Source organism: Phaenicophaeus curvirostris, chromosome 21 (assembly GCF_032191515.1).
Source record: "Phaenicophaeus curvirostris isolate KB17595 chromosome 21, BPBGC_Pcur_1.0, whole genome shotgun sequence".
Lineage (NCBI taxonomy): Eukaryota > Metazoa > Chordata > Aves > Cuculiformes > Cuculidae > Phaenicophaeus > Phaenicophaeus curvirostris.
Window position 1 is genome coordinate 1,341,543 of NC_091412.1, and position 13,434 is coordinate 1,354,976.

At 58.1% G+C, this 13,434-nt stretch overlaps 1 protein-coding gene across 1 annotated transcript in view; it reads left to right on the plus strand.

The window, feature by feature from the left end:
• Positions 1-12,172, plus strand: part of STX1A (syntaxin 1A) — a 75,418-nt gene extending 63,246 nt beyond the window's left edge. The window contains exons 6-10 of the mRNA XM_069873995.1: positions 2,245-2,353; positions 8,534-8,607; positions 8,863-9,000; positions 11,010-11,120; positions 11,592-12,172. Of these exons, the coding sequence (XP_069730096.1) occupies positions 2,245-2,353; positions 8,534-8,607; positions 8,863-9,000; positions 11,010-11,120; positions 11,592-11,669 (510 nt within the window). The 3' untranslated portion in view covers positions 11,670-12,172. The remainder of the gene's footprint in view (positions 1-2,244; positions 2,354-8,533; positions 8,608-8,862; positions 9,001-11,009; positions 11,121-11,591) is intronic.
• Positions 12,173-13,434: the final 1,262 nt, after the last annotated feature.

Consider the following 13,434-nt stretch of genomic DNA (forward strand, 5'->3'; position numbering starts at 1 on the left):
ATCCAGGTAGTTTCATTTAATGACTGCAAACCATTTAAAATTCTTTTTTTTCAGCCCCTTTTACATGAAAGTCGGCGTTCCTTCAAAAATGCAATACATTTCGTAGACATGTGGGATGCCTGTGGGAACGGAAAATAACAATCTGAAAAAAAAAAACCCCACTAAGTTAAGTAACTTAAGGAAAAGAGCTACGGCGTGGGGTAGTGCTGAGCAGAAAGGGGAGTCATTGCACACCCAGGCTATATTTGGCTGCAGATCAACATATGTTGATGCTTTTCAGCTGAATGAGAATGAAGTGAATTTTAGGAAAGCAATTTGGAGAAGGCAGATGAAGAGTTGCCTGGATGGCACAGCACGTCTTTGCTGGATTCTCTGCCGGATTGAGACATGGTTTAGTGTTTGATAGGAGTGGTTGGACTCGATGATCTGATGGGTCTTTTCCAACCTGGTGATTCTATGATTCTATGATTCCATGCTGTGATCCTCAGGAGCTGCTCTGACCTTGCTCTGGGTTGGATCCTCTGGGGCAGAGTCTGCTCCGGAGGGGCGGGGAGCTTGCGTGTGTGGTTTGCCAGTAGAGGAGGAATAAGATGAGCTGAGGCTGTGCCATAAATACTGCGCTGCTGCTTGCTTAGAATAGCTGCAAAACAGCCACACTGTGTCTCCAGTGCCGTCTCCTGGAGGCAGGAGTGTGCTGTTTGACCCCACAGAGATGCTGCGTTGCACCGAGCCGCTCCAGCTCACCAGGGCTGGGGGCAGCCCTTGGGTTTGGCTCTCTGTCAGCTGGAACTCTCTAGAGATGAGCTTAGGCTGTGCTGGTGGCCCTGATAGTCATGGAGAGAACACTCATCAGGAGTTTCTTCGTTGTGTCAGTCTCTCTGTATCTTCTTTCTGATCCTTTCTGAGGATACTCTTTTCCTGTCCCTTTTCCATCACCTGCTCTTCTTTCATCTTCCATTGTAGTGATAGGATGAGGGGCAATAGCTTTAAATTGGAGAGTGGAAGATTTATGCTAGATGTAAGGAGGAAATTCTTCACAAAGGATGGGGAGGCCCTGGCCCAGGTTACCCAGGGAAGTCTTGGCTGCCCCATCCCTAGAGGTGTTCAAGGCCAGGTTGGATGGGTCTTGGAACCCCTGATCCAGTGGGAGGTGTTCTTTTCAACTCAAACCATTCCATGATTCTATGATTTCTTTGCGCTCCTGGGAGGCTGGGGTGACACGGCAGGGCTGTCTGCTGCTTCCAGTTTGTGGGCGCCTGCTGCGTGCAAGAGTGATGCTGAGTGCCCAGGACACATGTGCTGGATGTGGGTGGTCCCACCAGGCACGAGCTGTTGCTTCTGCTGCGTGGTTGAAAAAGTGTGCGTTTCTTGCTTGATACAATATCTGATTTGGCTTTGCTTGAGCTATACTGGGATATACCTGGCAACCCTGGTTGTCCGTACAGACCGGGCAGCGCGAGGCTGGAGAGCAGCCCTGTGGAAAGGGATCTGGGGTGCTGGGTGACAACAAGCTGACCATGAGCCAGCAGCGCCCGGGCAGCCAAGAGGGAAACCGTGTCCCGGCTGCATCCAGCACGGCAGCGCCAGCCGGGACTGGGGGGATTGTCCCGCTCTGGGGCAGCCCCACCTTGAGCACTGGGGGCAGTTCTGGGCGACACGGGATAAAAAGAATCTGAAGGTACTGGAGAGCGTCCTGAGGAGGGCACAGAGCTGGGGAAGGGGTTGAAGGGGAAGAGTGTGAGGAATGGCTGAAGTCCCTGGGTCTCTTCAGCCTGGAGAAGAAGAGGCTGAGGACTCTGCAGCTTCCTCACACGGGGAGGAGGAGAAGCAGGCGCTGAGCTCTTCTGTCTGGGGACCGAGGAGAGGAGCGGAGGGAATGGCAGGGAGCTGTGCCAGGGGAGGGTTAGGTTGGGCATGAGGAGAAGGTTCTTCCCCCAGAGGGTGGTGGAGCCCTGGAACAGCTCCCAGGGAAGCAGTCACGGCACCAAGGCTGACAATATTCCAGAAGCGTTTGGCCAAGGCCCTCAGCCCCACGGTGTGAATGTTGGGGTGTCCTGTGCCAGGACAGAGGTTGGACTTGATCCTTGTGGGTCCCTTCCAGCTCAGGACATTCTGTGATTCTTTGATTCTGTTTCTGTGCTGCTGGAGGTGTGGGGGTGGCTCAGGGCTGAGGCTTCCCAGGGTGGGGGGCTCGGGTCTCTCCCTGGGCAGCACCCTCACCTCTGCTCTCTCTCCCCTCTGCAGCACTCGACGCTGTCGCGCAAGTTCGTGGAGGTGATGTCCGAGTACAACGCCACACAGACCGACTACCGGGAGCGCTGCAAGGGCAGGATTCAGAGGCAGCTGGAGATTAGTGAGTAAACCTGGAGGGGGAAGGCAGCCGGGCTGTGCACATGGGGCCGCATCCTGAACCAGCTCTCGCTGTCTGAGCTGCTCGCAGAGCTGTAAACGGCTCCGTGGAATCCTGGGGTGCAGGGGGGCTGTGGACAATCCTGTGGGAGCAACCAGGATGTGGCTCCTGCTGGCAGGTAGATGTGTTGCTACCTTGCATTTCAGCATCAAACCGCATCCAGCAAAGTGCAAGAACTCCCCTCAGATTTTCCTAAATGCGGAGAGCACAGGGAGAGAAACTTCTTTCTTGTTTGCAGCCAATGGTGAATTCAGGAATCCCTGACTCCCTGCTTTCCTCAGGGTGCTTTTCATGGCAGATGAACTGAGCTAAATAGAAAGCCAGAGAAGTCAGCTCTGGAGCTGGGGGCATTCACAGGTCCCAGCAGTTTCTCTTGCTGCAGGAGGAGCATAAGCCTCAGTGCCTGCCCCAGGCAGCTCCCTGGACCCAGGACTGTGGTGGCAGCAGTAGTTGTATCCTCTGGCCAGGGGACGCCTCTGAGGCTGTCACCGCTGTGGCAGTAAGACCTTCCCATGTCATTCAGAGTCCTGGAATCATCATAGAATCATGAAATGGTTTGGGTTGGAAGGGAACTCAAAGCCCATCCAGTCCCACCCCTGCCATGGGCAGGGACACCTCCCACTGGATCAGGGCTAGCAGGTTATGGTGCTGTCTGTGAAGGGCTAGAAGGAGCCTTTCCTCTGTTACGATTGGTCTTGATGATGTACAATAACAATAGAAATGTTTCACGCTGGCTGAATGGAGAGGTTGATTGACATGAGGCTCAACAAGAGCTTGACATTGACTGTAAAGCAGGATGATGTGTGTCACCGCTCTGGCTGAGTGACTCATTCTAACATCAGTCTGTAGGTGCAACCCAGCCACCGTAAATGGGAATGTCAGGTATCCCTCTACCTCCCTTCTAAGAAAGATGAAGATTGGAAAGCACCTAGCCAGGTCCTTTGTTGTCTGCAGACCTGAAAGAAACCTTCCTCTTGTTTCTTGCTCCTGGATTTTGGAAAGACTCTGCTTAAATTGTGGAGATGTATGAAATTCTCATTGTCTTTGCTCTGTGCATCCTGCTGGGCTGGCAGAGCATTGACAGGGCCAAGCAAAGGGCTCAGGGCTCACTGTGATGCAGCAGAGGCGTCCCAGGTAGTGCTGGTCCCTCACCTTTTTTTTTGGGTGGCTTTTTCAAGGTGGAGCAGAAGCAGAGGCAGGATCAGGGTGTGCTCGGAAGGTACACAATCCTTTGCCAAAGCTACATTCCTCTTTCAGGCAAGTGGGAAGTCTCTTCTGGCAAAAAGGCTCCTCAAAAGCAACAAGTGAGGTTTCCTCCTGAGGGCTTTCCCTGGGCAGAGGGCTCTGCTTGTCCTGGGCTGTCCCAGGCAGCACCTTCAGCCCCTGCTCATCTGGGGGCTCTTCAACAGGCTCTTTGGAACAGAGCTCAGCTGGGATGTGGTGACAGCACAAAGCTCTACGAAATCCTCAGCTCTCGTTTTCAGCTGATGAAGCCAAAGATAGAAAGTGCCAGGAGCTCTGACAGCAAAGCCAGTAAATCACTTGCGCTTTGAAAGGATAAGAGCAGGGACTTCTCAGCTGCTCTGGGGAGGCTCCCCAGTGCCTGGTGAGCTTCTCAGTCATAACCACATCTGCTTCTTACTCTGGAAGTAGGACAGTTGTGGAAGGAATGATAATAGAGTCACTGCCCTGGGCCACAGCCACCCCCTGGGGTTCCCCACAGCCCTCTCAGGATCTGCCCCTTCGCCATGTCTGTGTGCGCCACGGGCTGTGCCTCAGCGACCCTCGCCATCCAGCACACATTGAGCACAGGAGCCTGTCTGATGTGATGAAGCGGGTGACCCCTCCTCTCCCAAAGCTTCTACTCCAGCCTTAATTGTTGCCCTCACCCCCCATTTACCCACTTGCTCTGCTCCCAAGCACCCTGAGACTGCGGATTCCATGGAGGAATGGCAGGATGAGACCCCACCCGCAGTCCCGTGTCCAGGTCTGGAATCCCCAACATGAGAAGGGCGTGGAATGGATCCAGAGGAGACCACAGACATGATCCAAGGGCTGGAGCACCTCCCGTATGAGGGCAGGCTGAGAGAGTTGGTTTGTGCAGCCTGGAGAAGAGAAGGCTGTGGGGAGACCTTAGAGCAGCTTCCAGTGCTGAAAGGGGCTCCAGGAAAGCTGGGGAGGGGCTCTGGATCAGGGAGGGCAGGGACAGGACGAGGGGGAATGGTTTTAAATTGGGGAGAGGAAGATTTAGACTAGGTATTAGGAAGAAATTCTTCACCATGAGAGTGGGGAGGCCCTGGCCCAGGCTGCCCAGAGCAGGGGTGGCTGCCCCATCCCTGGAGGGGTTCAAGGCCAGGTTGGATGGGGCTTGGAGCCCCTGATCCAGTGGGAGGTGTCCCTGCCCATGGCAGGGGGTGGAACAAGATGGGCTTTGAGGTCCCTTCCAACCCAAACCATTGCTCGATTCTGTTCTATGTGCAGTGTCCTGCGGTTGGTGACAGTAGCACAGATGCTCGGGGGCTGTCCCGTGCCTTCCCCAGCTGTGTCTCTGCTTCTCCTGCTGGCAACACGCTCCCCAGGCACGAGCCTCCCTGCTGCCTGCGGCAGGAGTTGTCACTGCTTCATTTGGTCCCTTATGAGAAATGACATCTTAAATCTAATTAGGTTTTGCTCCCAGGGAAACTGGATTCTGAGGCTTGGAGGAGGGACGTGCTCGCCGTGGTGGGTGTGCAGGTTTGAAGCCATGGAGGTGCCGCACAGACACCGCTTGGGTTCAGAAACAGTTCTGTAATGCGCAAGACCAAGGAGCCAAAAATAAAGCATCTGCCGTCTCCCAAGGCTCTGCAAGAATTAATTAGCCCCCACCGCACTGTGCGAGAACAGGTTCACTGAGGTGCAGAAAGGCAAGCGATGGATGCATCTCAAGCTGCTTTTGAGCCTGGAGAGTCTGGGTCACTCCTCTGGGCAGCACGAGTGCCCCCAGGGCTGAGACGGGGTTTATTTAGGATTCTTGGGACACATTCCTCTCGGGAAGGACCAGACGGTTTGTTTGAGCTAAAAAAATGTCTTGTTGGGTGAAAATGCCTGCCCAGTGCTGGAAGTTGGCCCTGCAGCCTTCTCGGGGCTGAGCAGGAGGGGCCGTGAGGGGTGAGGGACACCTCCCACTGGATCAGGGGCTCCAAGCCCCATCCAACCTGGGCCAGGCAACCTGGGCCAGGGCCTCCCCACCTTCATTGTGAATTTATTCTTAATATCCAGTCTAAATCTTCCCCCTTCCGATTTAAAGGCATTCTCCCTCATCCTTTCTCTCCAGGTCCTTGTAAAAAGCCCCTCCCCAGCTTTCCTGAAGCCCCTTTCAGCACTGGAAGCTGCTCTAAGGTCTCCCTGCAGCTTTTTCTTCTCCAGGCTGAACAACCCCAACTCTCAGCCTGACCATGTTCAACTGTTGCCACCTCAAGGTTTATCTGTTTATAGAGCATCTCGCATGCAGAACTGGGCAAACTGGCAGTTGGCATCAGCGGAGTGATGGGTGTGGGCTGTGGCACCAGAGGTTTCTCCAAGAGCTTCCCCAGGGTCCTGCACATCCTGATAGAGCTGCTCCTGCCCCTGCCCTGGGAAGTGGTTGATGGGGACAGTCACTGCATCACAGGACCAAGGGCCATGCAGTGGCCTTGAGATGGAAAGTCTCAGTGCCTTCATAGAATCATAGAATAACCAGGTTGGAAGAGACCCACTGGGTCATCGAGTCCAACCATTCCCATCAATCACTAACCCATGTCCCTCAGCACCTCGTCCACCCGTCCCTTAAACCCCTCCAGGGAAGGGGACTCAACCCCCTCCCTGGGCAGCCTCTGCCAGTGCCCAATGACCCTTTCCGTGAAAAATTCTTTCCTGATGTCCAGCCTAAACCTCCCCTGGTGGAGCTTGAGGCCATTCCCTCTTGTCCTGTCCCCTGTCACCTGGGAGAAGAGCCCAGCTCCCTCCTCTCCACAACCTCCTTTCAGGCAGTTGTAGAGAGCAATGAGGTCTCCCCTCAGCCTCCTCTTCCCCAGGATAAACACCCCCAGCTCTCTCAGCCGCTCCTCTTGTTCTCCAGTCCCCTCACCAGCTTTGTTGCTCTTCCCTGGACTCGCTCCAGAGCCTCAACATCCTTCTTGTGGGGAGGGGCCCAGAACTGAACACAGGATTCGAGGAGCGGTCTCACCAGTGCTGAGTCCAGAGGGAGAAGAACTTCCCTGGACCTGCTGGTCACGCCGTTTCTGATCCAAGCCAAGATGCCATTGGCCTTCTTGGCCACCCAGGCCACTGCCACCCGGACCACACCCCCAGGTCCCTCTCCTCCAGGCAGTTTCCAGCCAGACTTCTCCTAGTCTGTAGCTGCTCAGGGTTGTTGTGCCCCAAGTGCAGGACCCGGCATTTGGCCGTGTTAAACCTCATCCCATTGGACTCAGCCCAGCGGTCCAGCCTGTTCAGATCCCTTTGGAGCCTCGCGACCCTCCAGCAGATCAACACTTCCACCCAGCTTAGTGTCGTCTGCAAACTTGCTCAGGGTGCACTCGATGCCTTCATCCAGGTCATTGATAAAGACACTGAACAGGCTGGGCCCAGCACTGAGCGCTGGGGAACCCCACTTGTAACTGGCCTCTGGGTCTCTGCCTGTCTGGGTTTCTGGTGGCCCTACCACACCATGACCAGATCATCTCTCGCTGTTCTCTCCTTGCCAGCTCAGGGCTGAATTTGCTCCTCTCTCTGCGCTGCAGCTCCCAGCGATGCTCTGTGCTGCTTTGCTCATTGCAGAGCTGCTTCTCTCCAGGAAACTTCAGTGGTGCCAAGGAAGAGACAGATGTACTCTCGAGGCAGAGCTCCACTTCTCATGATTTGCCAAGTCTCAGGACAGGGGTTTTCCCCCAGGCTCTTCCCTCTTAGCGGGCACCTTGTGTTGACTCAGTCCTTTCATTCCCTGTGGTGGCTGTGCAGTAGCTCTGGGGTAACGTGGGCGGCAGATCAACCAAGTATCTAACACGCTTTCATCTGATTTTGTGGCTGTTGAGGAGCTAAGGACAGTGTTTCCAAACCAGGAAATTTAGCCAGCAGGCAGTGGACTTTTCAGAAGTCCTCTGGGGTCCTGCAGGTTGGTTATGTGGCTTTGCCAAGGAATGTGCTGGATGGTGTCAGTGAGATGCAACCTCTGAGCCTCAGGTTGGCTCAGAATTAAAGCAAGCTCTTTCTGACCAGCTGTGGTCCTTGGCCAAGCCTGCACTGCCTGCCTGGTTGTTAATCCATGTGATGTATTTGCTGTGATCCCTTGCCTCGCTGCAGCTTTCACCATCCCTATAGAATCATGGAGTGATTTGGGTTGGAAGGGACCTCAAAGCCTATCCAGTTCCACTGCTGCCACGGGCAGGGAGACCTCCCACTGGATCAGGGGCTCCAAGCCCCATCCAACCTGGCCTTGAACACCTCCAGGGATGGGGCAGCCACCACTTCTCCCTACCTCACAGCAAAACATTTCTTCTTAAGCTCTAATATCATGCTCTGCAATAGCCCAGAAACCAACCATGTCCTGGGCTGCATCCAAAGCAGAGGGACCAGCAGGGAGGGAGGGGATTCTGCCCCTCTGCTCCGCCCTGTGAGACCCACCTGGAACCCGGTGCCCAGTTCTGGAGTCCTCAGCACAGGGAGGACATGGAGCTGTTGGAGCGAGGCCAGAGGAGGCCACGGAGATGATGTGAGGGCTGGAGAACCTCCTGTACGAGGACAGGCTGGGAGAGTTGGGGTTGTTCAGCCTGGAGAAGAGAAGGCTGTGGGGAGACCTTAGAGCAGCTTCCAGTGCTGAAAGGGGCTCCAGGAAAGCTGGGGAGGGGCTCTGGATCAGGGAGGGCAGGGAGAGGACAGGAGGGAATGGCTTTAAATTGAAAGGAGGAATATTTAGATTAGACCTTAGGAAGAAATGTTTTCCTGTGAGTGGGGGGGGTGGCAGCTTGACCCTCTTAAAAAGAGGAGCTGTAGGGCTTTCACAGTGTGCTCCGAGGGGTGGAAGCTTGGGGGATGCTGTGCAGTAGGGCTGGGGACCCGGGTCTGGGACAGACGCTTCATGGCTGCCCCGCGTTGTGTCCCTTGCAGCTGGCAGGACCACCACCAGCGAGGAGCTCGAGGACATGCTGGAGAGCGGCAACCCAGCCATCTTCTCCTCTGGGGTAAGCCCTGGCACTGGCTCCTTTTCTTGGCCGGGGTGAGGTGGCTGGTGGACTGGTGGCCAGCAGTGGCCCCAGAACGGGAGCGATGAGTTCAGCTCCTGCAGAAGTGGGACCTGGGTGCTCAGCTCTGGCTGGAGGGTGGGTTTGCTACAAACTGGGTGGCTGGAGGGGCTCTGTCTCTTCCCTCCCTTGTTCCACTTAATCCTGGCATCCGAGGGGCAGAGCACGGTGCTCAGCGGCCCTGTCTTCTTGCAGATCATTATGGATTCAAACATCACCAAGCAGGCACTGAATGAGATTGAGACCCGGCACAGCGAGATCATCAAACTGGAGAACAGCATCCGAGAGCTGCACGACATGTTCATGGACATGGCCATGCTGGTCGAGAGCCAGGTAGGGAGGTGCTGGGGCCTGGTGGATGCTTCCCTTGAGGAAGGTTGGATGTCTGGGGGGCTGATAGTTGTCCCATGGGGGGAAGAACTGCATCTAGAACTGACACGGCTCCTGCTGGGGTTCAGCTGGGCACCCCAGGGCCACAGCCCCCACCCTGCGCCCCAGAGCCGGGAGCAGGAGGTCAGGAATGGGCTCTGGAGGGGACACTGGGTGGCCAACGGAGATTTGTCCGTCTCCCGTGGGACACACGGGCTGCTGGGTGCGCTCAGGGTGCCACCGGCCTCGGGGGGGTCCTGCCAGGCTGCCCCTGGTGTCTCTGCTCACCCCCGTTCTTGCCTGACATGCTGCCCTGGCCCGAGGAGACTCCAGCGGCAGGTAAAGCCCCGGCGGCGTCGCATGCTCCACTCTGCATGGCTGCACCCTGCATGGCCGTGGCTCCCGCGTGGCGCTAGGGGCTGCTGCCCCATCCTGCCTGCCCTGGGGGATTCGCGGGTCCCTGCCCCACGGAAGGACTGGCCTGTGCCAGCGCCCTGCAGGGTGGGAAACCCGGAGCTGCTGGCACTGGGGGCGGAGGGACAGGAGCTGGCAGCAGTGCCGGCACCGCCTGCTCTGCCCCAAGCCCAGAACGGGTAGGAAGGAGAAGCAGCAGCTTTAGAATCATAGAATCCCTAGGTTGAAATCAAGATCATCAGGCCCAATTGTACCTGTCCACTGCTAAATCATATCTGTTAGCGCTTCATCTGCCCATCTTTTCAATCCCTCCATGGATGGAGACTCAACCACCTCCTTGGCAGCCTCTGCCAGTGCCCGAGAACCCTTTTGGTGAAGAAATATTTCCTAATGTCCAATCTGAACCTGCCCGGATGCAACTTGAGGCCATTCCCTCTCGTCCTATCACCTGTCACTTGGGAGAAGAGCCCAGCACCCACCTCACCACAACCTCCTTTCAAACAGTTATAGAGACTGTTGTGGTCTCCCCTCAGCCACTTCCCTCAACTGCTCCTCATAAGACTTGATCTCCAGGCCATTCACCAGCTTCTCTGGACGCTCTCTGGCCACTCAATGTCTTTTTTCACAGAATCATAGAATCACCAGGTTGGAAAAAGACCCATCAGATCATAGAGTCCAACCATTCCTATCAATCACTAAACCATGTCCCTCAACCCCCTCCCTGGGCAGCCTCTGCCAGTGCCCAATGACCCTTTCTGTGAAAATTTTTTTCCTAACGTTCAGCCTGACCCTCCCCTGGCGGAGCTTGAGGCCATTCCCTCTCGTCCTGTCCCCTGTCACCTGGGAGAAGAGGCCAGCACCCTCCTCTCCACAACCTCTTTTCAAGTAGTTGTAGAGAGCAATGAGGTCTCCTCTCAGCCTCCTCTTCTCCAGGCTAAACACCCCCAGCTCTCTCAGCCGCTCCTCTTGTTCTCCAGCCCCTTCCCCAGCTCGTTGCTCTTCTCTGGACTCGCTCCAGAGCCTCAACATCCTCCTTGTGGTGAGGGGCCCAGAACTGAACACAGGATTTGAGGAGCAAGTATTCAAATTGAACAAGTATTCAAGGAGGAGGGGCAGAGAACCTTGCGGCCTCGTGCCAGGGCCCCCCAGCTCTTGGCCAGTTGCTTCTGCGGGTCGGAGCGCTCCCTGCATGCGCCTCGTTTTGTGAGCATCCCACGTGGCGCTGCTGGTGTGGTCCTCGCTCCCCTTTCACAGCTCTGGTCTCTGCAGCATGCGGCGTTGTGTTCATCGTGTCGTGGCTTTGATGTCACCTGAGATATCAGCCAGGGCGGCCACCAGGCTGGGGAGCCCCCTCAAGCCTCCCCCTTGCTTGTTGCCCTGCACAGAGGTCCCAGCCCTCGGGGACAGAGCCTGCGGGCTGGACCCATGCACCAGGCTGCCCTGGGATCCCTGCTGCCCGCAGGAGCTGATTGTCCCTCTCTGTCCCCTGCAGGGCTGCCGGGTGACAGCCACGCCGAGCTCACGGCCACGGGCGTGGGGGCTCTGTCCCCGCTCTGCAGGGTGAGATGATCGACCGCATCGAGTACAACGTGGAGCACTCGGTGGACTACGTGGAGCGGGCTGTGTCCGACACCAAAAAAGCAGTGAAGTACCAGAGCAAAGCCAGACGGGTGAGTCGGGGCCCAGGCCTGCTGGGAAAGCCACTTTCCCTTGCTGAAAAAGGGCAGAGAAAAGGCACAGTCCAGCTCTGACCTTGAGCACGGTGCCCGCTGCCTGTCCCACTCCCCACCCCCGGTCCCATGTCACCGTGGCAGCTCAGGGACCTGGAGGCCACCAGCTCAGCTCTGGCAGCTCAAGGCTGAAGGGAGAGCCAAGGTTCCTATCCCAGGGCTGCTGGAGCCCCTCAGGCTCCCATCCTTGCCCCAGGGCTACCAGAGCCCCTCTGGCTCCCATCCTTGCCCCAGGGCTACCAGAGCCCCCCTGGCTCCCATCCTACGGGCTCGCAGGGGGCTGCTCAGAGCCCAGCACAGGCAAACAGGACTGGGGCAGATGCCATCACCCATCCTGGGTGGCCGGCCTGTCCCCAACACTCACGATCCCTTCTCCCCTCTCTCCCTGCGGGTGCTGGGCCACCTGAGCAGAAGAAGATCATGATCATCATCTGCTGCGTGATCCTGGGTATCGTCATCGCCTCCACCTTCGGTGGCATTTTCGGCTAGACTCCCCCTCCCAACGGGACTGTCTGTGTGCGATGGACGGAGCCGCGCGTGCCACGGGGCCGCAGCCACGGAGCGACCCGCGCAGCCCCAGAGCCTCCCAGCAGCATTTCAGTTTCTAATGCATGGTTGTTTGTGACGCTGTGTGTGCGGTGCGTCTGTGTGGAGGGAGCGCCGGCCCCGGGGTGCAGGGGATGGTGATGGGTGTCAGGGGGACCTTGCGGGGGAACCCGAGCTCCCATCGCTGCTCCTGGCTGGAACCAGGCAGGGACAGAGGCGCCTTTGGGCGCTGCTGCCTCTCCTGCGCTGGGCGGTCTCTGTTAGGAGGATGAGGAGGGAGCGAGGAAGGGTGTTAGGGGTCCTCGGGGAGCGCAGCGCCCAGTCAACCCTCACCCCCAGCTTCCCCGTCACCTCCAGCCAGAGCTCTCGTCGCTGTTAGCCGCGCCTGTGCTTGCAAACACCTTTCCTCGGGCCGCTTCTCTCCCGGCCCCAGGGGTGCCTCCCCAGCCCTGCCCGCTGTGGGCTCTGACCCTGCTGCTCGGCTTTCCCCCTCGCCCCGGTGCGGGTGCCAGGGGCTGGATGTGCCCTCGGGACCGGCATCGGGTGCCTGACGGAGCAGCGTGGGATGAGGAGCTGCTGCGTGGGGCCCCCACCGGTGCCTGGGGACAGGCCACAGGGGAGCCTGTGCTGCACCCTGGAGCTGCCCCAGCACAGGTAGGACCAGCTCGTGGCCTTCCCCCCTGCGCCAAAGCCTCACGGCTCTGTCCCCAGCCCCGGCACGCGGCGGCCCTGGCTCCTGCTGGCCTGGGGTTTGAGGCTGGTGCTGCTGCCCAGAGGCCCAGGCAGGGCTTGCTGAGGAGCAGGGCTGCTTCCAGCCTCGCTTCTCCGTGCAGGCCCCATGGCTGGTGCTGGAGGCAGCTGGGCTTTCTCCCGTCGTGGTCCCAGGAGCAGCCCTTGCTGCCTCCAGCCCCCTGGAAGCGAGGAGCAGCAGCCTTCCTCCTCTCCTGTCCTACCAGCCCCTGAGCAGGGCAGCGCCCGACGGCTCCTTCCATCTGTCACCTCTTGGCGCCCCTGCCAGCTCCTCCTGGGCCACCTGGTGAGGTGGTGAGCCCCGGGGTGCCCCGTGCCCTCCCCTGCACCCACCGTGGGGTGGCTTGGAGGGGCCCCGGGTTGTCACTGGCCATTTTCCTCGGGCTGGGGGCAGCGCTTTGCTCCCACAACCCTCCAGGGCTCCAGGCGGCCCGAGCACAAGCCAAAGCATCCCAGAGGGCAGCCCGGGAGCAGCCCCACGCTGGGCTGGACATCAGCCGAGATGCTGGGAGCAGACAAAGGCCACTTGACGGCAGCGACTATTCCAGCTGCAGGCACCGTGTCACCTCCTTGCTCCCGACCCCGTGTTCCTCCAGCCTGGCTCTGCATGTGGTGCCCGTGGGTGAGAGGTGGCAGCTGGGGCAGCGCTACCAGCCCTTTCCCCAGCCCCACACCGCAGCCCCTGGTTGCATTTTGCTGCTGAGGAGCGTGGCCAGCACGGTCCCCCCTGTCCAAGCCCCCAGCACCTGTGGCCAGGAGAACATCCAAGCCCGGAGCCCCCTTCTTTCATAGCCCTGCACCCCGTGTGAGCTGCAGCGCTGCAGCCTGTGGGTGCAAAGGGCTCAGGGCGCTGCAACCCCTCGGGCCCCGCTCCAGGGCAGGAGGAGGCACGGGCAGGGATGCTCCGTGGGAACATCAGGGTACAGGAAAAGGAGCTGGTGGCGATGCCCGAGTGCCT